General features: G+C 45.7%; 1 protein-coding gene across 1 annotated transcript in view; it reads right to left on the bottom strand.

Annotated features, from left to right (window-relative positions):
* Window positions 1-2,195, bottom strand: part of LOC137324642 (5'-nucleotidase-like) — a 101,122-nt gene extending 98,927 nt beyond the window's left edge. The window contains exon 1 of the mRNA XM_067989185.1: window positions 1,693-2,195. Within this exon, the coding sequence (XP_067845286.1) occupies window positions 1,693-2,019 (327 nt within the window). The 5' untranslated portion in view covers window positions 2,020-2,195. The remainder of the gene's footprint in view (window positions 1-1,692) is intronic.
* Window positions 2,196-15,351: the final 13,156 nt, after the last annotated feature.

Raw genomic sequence — 15,351 nt, 5'->3', positions numbered from 1 at the left:
AAGTAGGGCTTGAACACACAATCTCCGGACTCAGAGGCAAGGCTGCTACTAACTGAGCCAAGCTAACTGTGGTGTTCATACAAAAGAGGAGGAATAAGTTAACTCATTTAATGCCTCTCCTGTGCTAAGAAGGAACGCCTCTCCCCCTGGTAGAATTATCTAATCCTTCACCTGCAGAACAACAATACGTGATGAAGAATATGGAGGCTTCGTTGTGGGTGACTAGAAAGGTACCTAGTCCACGGGTTTTCAATTATGATGACAGACTCCAAGAGTTAGGACTATTTACTTTAGAGAAACAAAGGCTTAGTGGGGAGATGATTGAGGGTTTTATAATGATGACAGGATTGAACTCAGTCAGGTTGGATAGGTTATTTGAGTTGGATAAGGATGATAGGACTAGTGGGCATGAATATAAAATACACAGGCAAAGGGTTAGGCTAGAGGCCAGGAAGTATTTATTTTCACAGAGAGTCATCGCTCCCTGGAACAGACTACCAGAACATACAGTGGGTGTGGATTTGCTCCAGTCCTTTAACAGGGAACCTGACGGGTTCCCGAATGAAGAAAACATTTCCAATTACAACTTACTCTTCCTAAATCATCACTTCATTCAAACTATCCGACAGTTCAATTTTATTTTAGCACAAAATTCCCACTTTGCCCTGATTAAATTATCGGATAATTCAATTTTTTTCAGCAATGACTTTCAGTGGTAGACTGTATTGAGTAGGTTGGTTGTTAGCTGTCATTAGGAGTTGTGAGTTACTGTAATCTCCTGAGTTCAGCTTATTTGCCTTAGGGAGCTGGATGGGAATTTTGCAGAGTTTACCTGAGTTTTTTTTGTGCCTCTGATTGTGTGGTTAAGGGGACGGGTCAATGGTGTCCGTGGTTACACTGCGACTGGATGGGGCCAGCTCGATGGGTCTGATGGCTCTTTTCTCATCCTTCTTTACGCCTGTTTGCAATAAAAAGCGAACCACTTCGCACCCAGTGCATTTTAAAGGGCTGCTGCCTTTGTGGGGGAGGGGGGATATTTGTCAAACTTTGAGGAGAAAGCACAAGAGTTGTCCATTATTTTAAAACTTGGGCAAAGGGTGTGATGATGCCAGTCAATGCCACACTCATACAGCTTTGTGTCCAGTGTCAGCCATGACTCAGCTAGTAGCACTCTCGCCTCAGAGTCAGAAAATCATGGAGTCAAGTCCCACTCCAAAGTACTGAGGGAATGCTGCACTATTGGAGGTGCCATCTTTCGGATGAAACGTTAAATCAGGTGTACGTAAAAGATCCCATGGCACTAACTGAAGAAGAGCAGAGGAGTTTTCCTGGTGTCCTGGCCAACATTTATCCCTCAACCAACATCATTAAAGCAGATTATCTGGTCATTATCACATTGACTGTTTGTGGAACCTTGCTGTGAGCAAATTGGCTGCTGCATTTCCTACATCACAACAGTGACTACACTTCAAAAGTACTTCATTGGCTGTAAGGCGCTTTGGGGCGTTCCTGAGGTCGTGAAAGGCACTATATAAATGCAAGTTCTTTCTTTCAAACTAGAAAAAAAGCTTGCCTAACACTTGATCAGAATAGACAGTCCTTCTTTAATAGAGTGGATTTGCAGGGGGAACATACACTTACTCTTACACAGGTTCAAAAACAGGCAATTTCAGCACAGTGGTGCCTTCTTACCATTGCATCGTAGCCCAGCTTGTGCATGAAGTGGGCAGCCTCAGCCCCCTTGTAGTAATTGAACCAGATGGTTCCCTGGTACTGATCCCCGGCGTCCAACAGCAACACGTTCCTCTCCTTCGCTCTGATCTGGCGGATTTTAGTCCACCTCCTGGCCACTCCGGCGTAACAGTCCGACCCGCACTTGCCCGAGTCGATGCTGGTCTCCTCCACCCTGGCGTGTACGTCGTTGGTGTGGAGGATGGTGAGGTCCAAGGAGACAGTGGTTCCGATACAGAGGGCGCTGAGCAGGGAGACACACGAGAACAGTGTGGGAGCGCAGCCCATGGCGAGCGAGCATCAGACCGGCGAGCGGCTGCTTCAGACCCGCGGCTCCTCCAGCTTTAAAGGAACTTGAGCCTTGGACTCTCCCTCACACACAGGGTGGGTGGAGCGTGCAGTCCAGTTAGGCTGTACTTCCTAATGTAAAACACTGAGCACATTGATGGCCCCTGGGAGATGCAGATCACCTGCAGGAGTTTGAGAACAATTTTTGACATTAAAAAGCTAAAATTTTGTACTGCATGTACCTATTCCAATCTCTACATTTTTTCCCACTAAAATGTGGCTGGAACTTTTCACAAGCCACTGATTGGTAGCTCGGGCTCAGAAGGATGTGTGTTCCAGTCCCACTCCAGAGACTTGAGCACAAAATCCAGGCTAACACTCCAGTGCAGTACTGAGGGAGTACTCCACTGTCGGAGGTGCCGTCTTTCAGCTGAGACGTTAAATCGAGGTGGGTGTAAAAGATGCCATGACACTATTTTGAAGAAGAACAGGAGAGTTCTTCCCTGCTTCACATCTTCGAAATAGTGCCATGGGATCTTTTACATCCACCTGAGAGGAGAGACAGAGCATGGGTGCAACGTCTCATCGAAGAAGTAACAGAAAGAGTAGAGAAGGGTAACGTAGTAGATGTAATATACTTGGATTTTCAAAAAGCCTTTAATAAGGTACCACATAGTAGACTCATGACTAAGATCAGAGTGGAGTGGGAACGAGTAGCAGAATGGATAGAAAGCTGGCTACAAAACAGAAAACAGAGAGTCGGGGTTAAAGGTAGTTACTCAGACTGGCAGAAGGTGGGAAGTGGTGTTCCACAGGGATCGGTGCTGGGACCACTGTTGTTAACCATTTAAATAAATGATTTTGACTTGGAATCGGAAGTACAAATTCAAAATTTGTGGATGACATTAAATTGGTTGTACAGTTAATACTGAGGAAGACCGTGACAAAATACAATAAACTAGCAGAATGAGCGTGTAATTGGCAAATTAATTTCAATATAGGTTGAGGTGATGCATTTTGGTAGGAGGAATAAGGAGGCCACATACTCCTTGGAAAATAAGAGTCTCAATGGGGTAGAGGAGCAAAGCAATCTTGGGGTACACGTTCACAAATCATTAAAAGTAGCAATGCACGTTTAACAAGGCCATAAAAAATGCAAACATAGCAATGGTGTTCATTTCTAGAAGAATAGAATTGAAAAGCAGGGAAGTTATGTTAGCCTAGTATCCGGCTCCTTCTCCCTCCAGTTTGCTCCAGACCCCTGCCGACTGAAGATCTCTGTCTTGGCCATAGTCTTCAATGGGAGCCTTTCTTCTGAGCTCATTCTTGTTTTCAAATCCTTCCATGGCCTTGCCCCTCCCTATCTCTGTAACCTCCTCCAGCTCTACAACCCTCTGAGATCTCTGCACTCCTCCAATTTTTGCCTCTTCGCATCCCGATTTTAATCGCTCCACCATTGGCGGCTGTACCTCCAGTTGTCTAGGCCCTAAGCTCCAGAATTCCCTCCCCAAACCTCTCTGCCTCTCCTCCTTTAAGGCACTCCTTAAAACCTACCTCTATGACCAAGCTTTTGGTCACCTGTTCTAACATCTCCTTATGTGGCTCGGTGTCAAATTTTGTCTGATAACGCTCCTGTGAAGTGCCTTGGAATGATTTACTACATTGAAGGCGCTATATAAATGCAAGTTGTTGTTAATATTGTTTATTTGCAGCGTGCTTCTGCCCCTTTAAGCTCCCTCGTCGTCCCTCCTGGTCCCCACTGTGGCGTACTCCCTCCACCCCAAAATTTCTTCACTCAGAGGGTTGCTAATCTTTGGAATTCTCCACCCCAGAGGGCTGTGGTTGCTCAGTCGTTGAGTATATTCAAGACTGAGATCGATAGATTTTTAGACTCTAGGGGAATCAAGGGATATGGGGATAGGGCGGGAAAGTGGAGTTGAGGTCGAAGATCAGACATGATCTGATGAATGGCAGAGCAGGCTCGAGGGGCCATTTGGCCTACTCCTACTCTTATTTCTTATGTTCTTATGTTCTTACATTTAAACTTATAATGCACAGCTAACTAGTTACAATACCACCGTGAGGGTCTGTCACGAGAGGGGAAGCAGAAGTCAATTTTTAAGACTCCAACCTGAGCTCCAACTTCAGTACACAGCAGCACTGGAACTACTGCTGCTACAGTGATTGCTGAAATTTAGATCTAAATAGAGAAGATAAAAAACAAACTGGAGTAATAGTTTCCTCCCCCCCTCCCCCCCCCCCCCCCCACCATCGCCCCTTACTCTGGGTGCCTTGTACTCGCCGTACCCAAAATTTGATAGCCTCTGTAACTTAAATGCTACAATGTCTAATTAACCAACCATCACCCCCGCAATGTGCTGAACTGCACCAATTTAACAGCCCCGTTCAAGAAGAAGTGGACACTACCACTACAGCAGCGGGGGGAGAGGGAGGGATCAAGCCAGGGCTGGCAAACCCCAAACCTGGGCCTCTGCAAAATACCTTTCCCACAATGTCAAGTGGCACGCTGTAGGAATAGACCATTGCTGTCTCTTCCCCTTCCCAGTGGTTAATAACCAAATAACTGTCAGTTCCTGTACTTTAAAGACTGCATTTCAACCCTGAAGGTTTGAATTTTAAATTTGCAAATTTGCAAAATTAATATCAGTTTGCATGAGTAAGCTGTGAAAGGGCTGATAAGATCCAAAGTGATAGAGGTTAAAGCTGCAGTTATACTGCAGCTATCACGCAAAATGGGTATCTGCTACTTGCCATGCAGACAGTCTGGCTGGCACTGGGATGAGACTGTGGACATTCCGAAGAGACAGGCAGAGTGGAAAAAGTGGGGGTGTAGCCGTGATAATAAAGGAAGATCAGGAAGTAGAATCAGTATGGGTGGAAGTAAGAAATAACAAGGGGCAGAAAACACTGGTAGGAGTAGTTTATAGGCCCCATATTTGTAGCGATACCGCTGGACAGAGTATTAATCAAGAAAGAATAGGAGCTTGTGATAAAGGTAATGAAATAATCATGCGGGATTTTAATCTACATATAGACTGGACAAATCAAATTGGCAAAGGTAGTCTGGAGGACGAGTTCACAGAATGCATTCGAGACAGTTTCCTAGAGCAATATGTCATGGAACCAACCAGGGAACAGGCTATTTTAGATCTCGTACTGTGTAATGAGACAGGGTTAAATAGTAATCTCACAGTAAAGGATCCTCTGGGGAAGAGTGATCATAATATGATAGAATTTCATATTGAGTTTGAGAGTGACATACTTAAGTCAGAAACTAGAGTCTTAAACTTAAATAAAGCCAATTACATAGGTATGAAGGGCAAGTTGGCAAAGGAAACTGGGAAATTAGATTAAAGGGTATGACGGTAGATTAGCAATAGCAAATATTTAAAGAAATATTTCAACATTCTCAATGAATATACATTCCATTGAGAAATAAAAACTCCACAGGAAAAGTGATTCAACCGTGGCTAACTAAAGAAGTTAAGGATAGTATTAGATTAAAAGAGGCCTATAATGTTGCCAAGAAAAGTAGTAAGCCTGAGGATTGGGAGAGTTTTAGGAACTTGCAGAGGATGACCACAAAATTGATAAAGAGGGAGAAAATAGAATATGAAAGTAAACTATCAAAAAATATAAAAATGGATTGTAAGAGCTTCTACAAATATGTAAAAAGGAAGAGAGTAGCAAAAGTAGATGTTGGTCCCTTAGAGGCTGAGACAGGAGAAATTAAAATGGGGAATAAGGAAATAGCAGAGATATTTTAAAAAATTATCTGTCTTCACAGTAGAAGACACAAAAAGCATACCAGAAATTGTGAGCAACCAAGGGGCAAATGAAAGTGAGGAACTTAAAGTAGTTAACATCAGTAGAGAAAAAGTACTAGAGAAATTAATGGGACTAAAAGCCAATAAATCCGCTGGCGTACATCCCAGAGTTCTAAAAGAGGTGGCTGCAGAGATAGTGGATGCATTGGTTGTGATCTTTCAGAATTCCCTAGATTCCAGAATGGGCCCAGCGGATTGGAAGGTAGCAAATGTAACCCCACTATTCAAGAAAGGAGGGAGAGAAAACAGGGAACGACAGACCAGTTAGCCTGACATCAGTCATCGGGAAAATGCTGGAATCCATTATTAAGGAAGTGGTAACAGGGCAGTTAGAAAATCATAATATGATTAGGGAGAGTCAACATGGTTTTATGAAAGGGAAATCGTGTTTGACAAATTTATCAGAGTTTTTTGAGGATGTAACTAGCAGTGGATGTGGTATATTCGGATTTTCAAAAGGCATTCAATAAGGTGCCATATAAAAGATTGTTTCACAAGATAAGGGCTCATGGGATTGGGAGTAATATTTTTTTTTATTATGCATTCATGGGACGTGGGCATCGCTGACAAGGCCAGCATTTATTGCCCATCCCTTATTGCCCTGGAGAAGGTGGTGGTGAGCCGCCTTCTTGAACCGCTGCAGTCCATGTGGTGACGGTTCTCCCACAGTGCTGTTAGGTCGGGAGTTCCAGGATTTTGACCCAGCAGCGATGAAGGAACAGCGATATATTTCCAAGTCGGGATGGTGTGTGACTTGGAGGGGAACGTGCAGATGGTGTTGTTCCTATGTACCTGCTGCCCTTGTCCTTCTAGGTGGTAGAGGTCGTGGGTTTGTGAGGTGCTGTCGAAGAAGCCTTGACGAGTTGCTGCAGTGCATCCTGTAGATGGTACACACTGCAGCCACGGTGCACCAGTGGTGAAGGGAGTGAATGTTTCGGGTGGTGCATGGGGTGCCAATCAAGCAGGCTGCTTTGTCCTGGATAGTGTCGAGCTTCTTGAGTGTTGTTGGAGCTGCACTCATCTAGACAAGTGGAGAGTATTCCATCACACTCCTGACTTGTGCCTTGTAGATGGTGGAAAGGCTTTGGGGAGTCAGGAGGTGAGTCGGAGAGTGGGAGAACCGTCACCACACGGACTGCAGCGGTTCAAGAAGGCGGCTCACCACCACCTTCTCAAGGGCAATTAGGGATGGGCAATAAATGCCGGCCTCACCAGCGACGCCCACATCCCATGAACGAATTTTTTAAAAATCACTCACCGCAGAATATCCAGCCTCTGACCTGCTCTTGCAGCCACAGTATTTATATGGCTGGTCCAGTTAAGTTTCTGCTTAATGGTGACCCCCAGGATGTTGATGGTGGGGTATTCGGCGATGGTAATGCCGTTGAATGTCAAGGGAAGGTGGTTAGACAATCTCTTGTTGGAGACGGCCATTGCCTGGCACTTGTCTGGCGCGAATGTTACTTGCCGCTTATCAGCCCAAACCTGGATGTTGTCCAGGTCTTGCTGCATGCGGGCTCGGACTGCTTCATTATCTGAGGGGTTGCGAATGGAACTGAACACTGTGCAATCATCAGCGAACATCCCCATTTCTGACTTTATGTTGGAGGGAAGGTCATTGATGAAGCAGCTGAAGATGGTTGGGCCTAGGACACTGCCCTGAGGAACTCCTGCAGCAATGTCCTGGGACTGAGATGATTGGCCTCCAACAACCACTATCATCCTCCTTTGTGCTCGGATTGACTCTAGCCACTGGAGAGTTTTCCCTCTGATTCCCATTGACTTCAATTTTACTAGGGCTCCTTGGTGCCACACTCGGTCAAATGCTGCCTTGATGTGAAGGGCAGTCACTCTCACCTCAACTCTAGAATTCAGCTCTTTTGTCCATGTTTGGACCAAGGCTGTAATGAGGTCTGGAGCCGAGTGGTCCTGGCGGAACCCAAACTGAGCATCGGTGAGCAGATTATTGGTGAGTAAGTGCCGCTTGATAGCACTGTCGACGACACCTTCCATCACTTTGCTGATGATTGAGAGTAGACTGATGGAGCGGTAATTGGCCGGATTGAATTTGTCCTGCTTTTTGTGGACAAGAAATACCTGGGCAATTTTCCACATTGTCGGGTAGATGCCGGTGTTGTAGCTGTACTGGAACAGCTTGGCTCGAGGCGCAGCTAGTTCTGGAGCACAAATCTTCAGCACTACGGCCGGGATGTTGTCGGGGCCCATAGCCTTTGCTGTATCCAGTGCACTCAGCCATTTCTTGATATCACGGAGTGAATTGAATTGGCTGAAGACTGGCTTCTGTGATGGTGGGGATATTGGGAGGAGGCTGAGATGGATCATCCACTCGGCACTTCTGGCTGAAGATGGTTGCAAATGCTTCAGCCTTGTCTTTTGCAACCATATTAGCATAGATAGAGGTTTGGTTAACAGACAGAAAACAGAGAGTAGGGATAAATGGGTCATTTTCAGTTTGGCAGGCTGTAACAAGTGGGTTGCCACAAGGATCGGTGCTTGGGCCACAGCTATTTACAATCTATATTAATAACTTAGATGAAGGGACCGAGTGTAATGTATCCAAGTTTGCTGATGATACAAAGCTAGGTGGGAAAGTAGGCTGCAAGGAGGACACAAAAGTCTGTAAAAGGATGTAGACAGGTTAAATGAGTGGGCAAGAAAGTGGCAAATGGAGTGTAATGTGGGGAAATGTGAGGTTGTTCACTTTGGTAGGAAGAATAGAAAAACATATTTTTTTAAATGGTGAGAAACTATTAAATGTTGGTGTTCAAAGAGATTTGGGTGTCCTCGCACAAGAAACACAAAAAGTTAGCATGCAGGCACAGCAAGCAATTAGGAAGGCAAATGGCATTTTAGAGTACAAGAGTAAGGAAGTCTTCCAATTGTACAGGGCTTTGGTGAGTCCTCACCTGGAGTAGTGTGTACAGTTTTGGTCTCCTTATCTAAAGGAAATACTTGCCTCGGAGGTTGTGCAACAAAGGTTCATTAGATTGATTCCTGGGATGAGAGGGTTGTCCTGTGAGAGATTGAGTAGAATGGGCCTATACTCTCTGGAGTTTAGAAGAATTAGAGGTGATCTCATTAAAACAGATAAGATTCTGAGGGGGCTTGACCGGGTAGAAGCTGAGAGATTGTTTCCCTGGGCTGGAAAGCCTCGAACTAGGGGGCATAGACTCAGGATAAGAGGTCAGCCATTTAAGACTGAGATAAGGTGGAATTTCTTCACTCAGAGTGGTGAATCTTTGGAATTCTCTACCCCAGAAGGGCGTGGATGCTGAATCATTGAGTTTTTCAAGGCTGAGATAGATCAATAGATTTTTGGACTCTCGGGGAATCAAGGGATATGGGATCGGGTAGGAAAGTAGAGTTGAGGTCGAAGATCAGCCATGATCTTATTGAATAGCGAAGCAGGCTCGAGAGGCCATGTGGCCTACTCCTGCTCCTATTTCTTATGTTCTTATGTTTAATCGTATTTTATGATATACTGCAATGTGATAGTTAGCAAACTGACCCTTTGATCTTGTGATTAACGGTGGTCAAACCAAAGTGACCATGTAAAAGAAAAAGAATGGTTAAAGATCTCTGCTATAAGAACCTTCGCTGCACCGCCCCTAGGGCAAGTACATAAGGAGACCAAAACACAGTACTCCAGGTGTAGTCTCACCAAAGCCCTGTACAATTGTAGTAAGACTTCCTTACTCTTATACTCCAACCCCCTTGCAATAGAGGCCAACATGCCATTTGCCTTCCATATTGCTTGCTGTACCTGCATGCTAACTTTTTGTGTTTCTTGTACAAGGACACCCAAATCTCTCTGAACACGAACATTTAATAGTTTCTCACCATTCAAAATATATACTTTTTTCTATTCTTCCTACCAAATTGAATAACTTCACATTTCTAATCATATTATAAATTTGATTGAATTTTTTGAGGGGGTGACTAGGCGTGTGGATGAGGGTAACGCAGTGGATGTGGTATACATGGATTTCAGTAAGGCCTTCGATAAAGTCCCCCACAGGAGACTGGTCAAGAAGGTACGAGCCCATGGAATCCAGGGTGCCTTGGCACTTTGGATACAAAACTGGCTTAGTGGCAGAAGGCAGAGGGTGATGGTCGAAGGTTGTTTTTGTGACTGGCAGCCTGTGGCCAGTGGGGTACCACAGGGATCGGTGCTGGGTCCCTTGCTGTTTGTGGTCTACATTAATGACTTGGATATGAATGTAAAAGGTATGATCAGTAAGTTCGCTGATGATACAAAAATTGGTAGGGTGGTAAATAGCGAGGAGGATAGCCTCAGTCTGCAGGACAATATAGATGGGTTGGTCAGATGGGCGGAACAGTGGCAAATGGAATTTAACCCGGAAAAGTGCGAGGTGATGCACTTTGGAGGGACTAACAAGGCAAGGGAATACACAATGAATGGGAGGACCCTAGGCAAGACAGAGGGTCAGAGGGATCTTGGTGTGCAAGTTCACAGATCCCTGAAGGCGGCGGAACAGGTAGATAAGGTGGTAAAGAAGGCATATGGGATACTTGCCTTTATTAGCCGAGGCATAGAATATAAGGGCAAGGAGGTTATGATGGAGCTGTATAAAACACTGGTTAGGCCACAGCTGGAGTACTGTGTGCAGTTCTGGTCGCCGCACTACAGGAAGGATGTGATCGCTTTGGAGAGGGTGCAGAGGAGATTCATCAGGATGTTACCAGGGCTGGAGCGCTTCAGCTATGAAGAGAGACTGGGAAGATTGGGTTTGTTTTCCTTGGAGCAGAGGAGGCTGAGGGGGGACATGATTGAGGTGTACAAAATTATGAGGGGCACAGATAGGATGGATACTAAGGAGCTTTTTCCCTTAGTTGAGGGTTCTATAACAAGGGGACATAGATTCAAGGTAAAAGGCGGGAGGTTTAGAGGGGATTTGAGAAAGAACTTTTTCACCCAGAGGGTGGTTGGAGTCTGGAACTCACTGCCTGAAAGGGTTGTGGAGGCAGGAACCCTCACAACATTCAAGAAGCATTTGGATGAGCACTTGAAATGCCATAGCATACAAGGCTACGGACCAAATGCTGGAATATGGGATTAGAGTAGACAGGGCTTGATGGCCGGCGCGGACACGATGGGCCGAAGGGCCTCTATCCGTGCTGTATAACTCTATGACTCGATGACTCTATGACTCTATGATTTTCTAAGTGCCCTGTTATCACTTCCTTAATAATGGTTTCCATCATTTTCGCGATGACTGATGTCAGGCTAACTGGCCTGTAGTTCCCTGTTTTCCCTCTCCCTCCTTTTTTGAACAGCGGGGTCACATTTGCTACCTTCCAATCCACTGGGACCGTTCTGGAATCCAGGATACATGAGACAAATTAAATAAAAAACCATTGCACAAAGTTAAAAAACAAAATAAACCTGCTCTGATGTCCTATGTCCCCCTCTCCGATGTCCCTCTCAGCCCCCGATGTCTCCCTCTCCGCTGACCCTCTCCCCCTCCGATGTCCCTCTCAGCCCCCAATGTTCCCCTCTCCGATGTCCCTCTCAGCCCCCAATGTCTCCCTTTCCGATGTCTCCCTCTCCGATGTCCCTCTCCCCCCTCCCCCTGATGTCTTCCTCTCCAATGTCCCTCACAAATCTTCCTCTGCCCTCTGATCTCCCCCTCTCGCCCCCCCAATCTCCCCCTCTTGCCCCACCGATCTCCCTCTCTGATCTTCCCCAATCTTCCCCCCACCCCCCACCCCGATCTTCAGTGCCCTCCATTCTCTCTTCCAATGCCGGATGACGTCTCACTCTCTCTCTTTCTCTCCCCCACCAGGCATTGCAGCTCCTGTCTGCAGCCAGCCTGATTGGAATTGATAAGATAAATTGATATGAGTTGCAATTCAAGCACTCAAGAAGGGAAAATTTACCTGTAGTTTAAGGGGATAATCAAATTATATTTCAAAATAAAAGGATTTGAGCCTAACTGGTTCCTATCCAATGCTGTTTATCAAGGAAGAAAGTATTTTGTGGGAGGAAATAAAATTGTACATTGACAAGTCCGGTCAGTCCAACAATACAGCTGTCTGGAATTGGGATAATTTTGGAATGATGGAACAGACTCAGGAATAACGTAACGGGATATTTTGGGAAATGAAAAGCGATCCAAGAAGAATTTAAGTAAAATAAACCAAAAATGTATTGATATTGGACTCGAAGATAAATATTGTATTGGACAGTAAAGTTCCTCCTGTGCTCATGAGTGAGATGAAATGGTGTAAAATTGGATGAGAGGGAGTGATTGGGAATTAAAGTATAGAAACAGAGAAATTACACCAAATGGGAATTTCTTTAAAGTCACTGACCTGGGCATGATTTACCAAAAGATATTAATCTGGTATAAATGTACAATCTAATGAAAGTCAGGAAAGTGTAGTTGAGAATAGTTAATTGACAGCTTTCTCTTGGAGATATTTGTGTCCTTGCCTATACTGAACAATGAGAAAACTGCATTTGATTGCCTGGCCACTACCCGAGACACTGGGACCATGCAGGGGGGCGGGGGGGGGGGGGGGAAGGGGTGGAGAGAAGTAAAGACCTCCTGCCCAGACTAATCTTTTGATAAGATAACCTGAATGGCTACCGTGGACGTGAGAAATGTTTGTTGACATCAATTGGAAATGGAGGTCAGGATCAAGGACATGATTACAAAGGCCTACGGCCTGGTGAGCTATTGGAACCAATCTTTAAACAGAGCAGTTGCTCCTACACGATTGAATCTTATGGACATATGACGTGTGCCATGGAAACACATTTGGAAATACCATGAGGAAAAAGAAACTGACCAGCAGAATGTTAATATTCCTGTGAAATGTTGCTTGTGAGGCAACTAGTATGCAGAAATACAAAGATTAAGATGCACTGAAGAACAGGTCTCAGACATGCTCAGTTACTTGACAACAGCATGACATGAAATGGTTTATGTGGCCCAGGAGAGTGAGAAAACCTTTTAAGCAACCTACTGACACATGTTCCATAGAGAAACCAACGAATATTGAAACAATCAGGATAGAGTTGAACACTGGTGCCTATCAGAGGGATTGAAATTAAAATGAGGACATAGAAATTTGGATTTTCAAAATTCAGAGTTAGGTTCCTTTAAGTTGGACAACTGAGGAAAAATATCCACAAGGTGGATATCAGTAAAAGGAGAGCTGGAGAATTTTTTAAGTCCATGATTTCTTGATAATATGGTACACTGTAGTTTTCTGTACAGTGTATTAAAAGAAAGAAAGACTTGCATTTACATAGCACTTTTCATGACCTCAATCTGTATTGAGCACAGTCTGTAACCTCATGGCCCGGCATATTCCTCACTCTACCATTACCAACAAGCCAGGGAATCAACCCTGGTTCAATGAGGAGTGCAGAACAGCATGCCAGGAGCAGCACCAGGCGTACCTAAAAATGAGGTGCCAACCTGGTGAGCTACAACTCAGGACTACATGCATGCTAAACAGCGGAAGCAACATGCTATAGACAGAGCTAAGCGATTCCACAACCAACGGATCAGATCAAAGCTCTGCAGTCCTGCCACATCCAGTCGTGAATGGTGGTGGACAATTAAACAACTAATGGGAGGAGGAGGCTCTGCAAACATCCCCATCCTCAATGATGGCAGAGTCCAGCACGTGAGTGCAAAAGACAAGTCTGAAGCGTTTGCAACCATCTTCAGACAGAAGTGCCGAGTGGATGATCCATCTCGGCCTCCACCGTTATTCCCACCATCACAGAAGCCAGTCTTCAGCCAATTCGATTCACTCCACGTGATATCAAGAAACTGCTGAGTGCACTGGATACAGCAAAGGCTATGGGCCCCAACAACATCCCAGTTGTAGTGCTGAAGACTTGTACTCCAGAACTAGCTGCGCCTCTAGCCAAGCTGTTCCAGTACAGCTACAACACTGGCATCTACCCGACAATGTGGAAAATTGCCCTGGTAAGTCCTGTCCACAAAAAGCAGGACAAATCCAATCCGGCCAATTACCGCCCCATCAGTCTACTCTCAATCATCAGCAAAGTGATGGAAGGTGTCGTCAACAGTGCCATCAAGAGGCACTTACTCACCAATAACCTGCTCACTGATGCTCAGTTTGGGTTCCGCCAGGACCACTCGGCTCCAGACCTCATTACAGCTTTGGTCCAAACATGGACAGAAGAGCTGAATTCCAGAGGTGAGGTGAGAGTGACTGCCCTTGACACTGAGTGTGGCAGCAAGGAGCCCAAGTAAAATTGAAGTCAATGGGAATCAGGGGGAAAACTCTCCATGGCTGGAGTCATACCTAGCACAAAGGAAGATGGTAGTGGTTGTTGGAGGCCAATCATCTCAGCCCCAGGACATTGCTGCAGGAGGCCCAACCATCTTCAGCTGCTTCATCAATGACCTACCCTCCATCACAAGGTCAGAAATGGGGATGTTCGCTGATGATTGCACAGTGTTCAGTTCCATTCGCAACCCGTCAAATAATTAAGCAATCCGAGCCCGCATGCAGCAAGACCTGGACAACATCCAGGCTTGGGCTCATAAGTGGCAAGTAACATTCGCGCCAGATAAGTGCCAGGCAATGACCATCTCCAACAAGAGAGAATCTAACCACCTTCCCTTGACATTCAACGGCATTACCATCACCGAAACCCCCACCATCAACATCCTGGGGGTCACCATTGAGCAGAAACTTAACTGGACCAGCCATATAAATACTGTGGCTACGAGAGCAGGTCAGAGGCTTGCTATTCTGCTGCTAGTGACTCACCTCCTGACTCCCCAAAGCCTTTCCACCATCGACAAGGCACAAGTCAGGAGTGTGATGGAATACTCTCCACTTGCCTGGATGAGTGCAGCTCCAACAACACAAGAAGCTCGACACCATCCAAGATAAAGCAGCCCGCTTGATTGGCACCCCGTCCACCACCCTAAACATTCACTCCCTTCACCACCAGCACACAGTGGCTGCAGTGTGTACCATCCACAGGATGCACTGCAGCAACTCGCCAAGGCTTCTTCGACAGCACCTCCCAAACACGCGACCTGTACCACCTAGAAGGACTAGAGCAGCAGGCACATGGGAACAACACGACCTGCACATTCCCCTCCAAGTCACACACCATCCTGACTTGGAAACATATCGCCGTTCCTTCATCGTCGCTGGGTCAAAATCCTGGAACTCCCTTCCCATCAGCACTATGGGAGAACCGTCACCACACAGACTGCAGCGGTTCAAGAAGGCGGCTCACCGCCACCTTCTCAAGGGCAATTAGGGATGGGCAATAAATGCCGGCCTCGCCAGCGACGCCCACATCCCATGAACGAATTTTAAAAAAGGATGTCCCAAAGCACTTTACAGCCAATGAAGTACTTTTGAAGTGTAGTCACTGTTGTAATGTAGGAAACTCAGCAGCCAATTTGCTCACAGTAATGTCCCACAAACAGGT

This window comes from Heptranchias perlo, chromosome 8 (genome assembly GCF_035084215.1).
Source record: "Heptranchias perlo isolate sHepPer1 chromosome 8, sHepPer1.hap1, whole genome shotgun sequence".
Classification (NCBI taxonomy): Eukaryota; Metazoa; Chordata; class Chondrichthyes; order Hexanchiformes; family Hexanchidae; genus Heptranchias; species Heptranchias perlo.
This window is presented reverse-complemented; position numbering and strand designations above follow the sequence as displayed.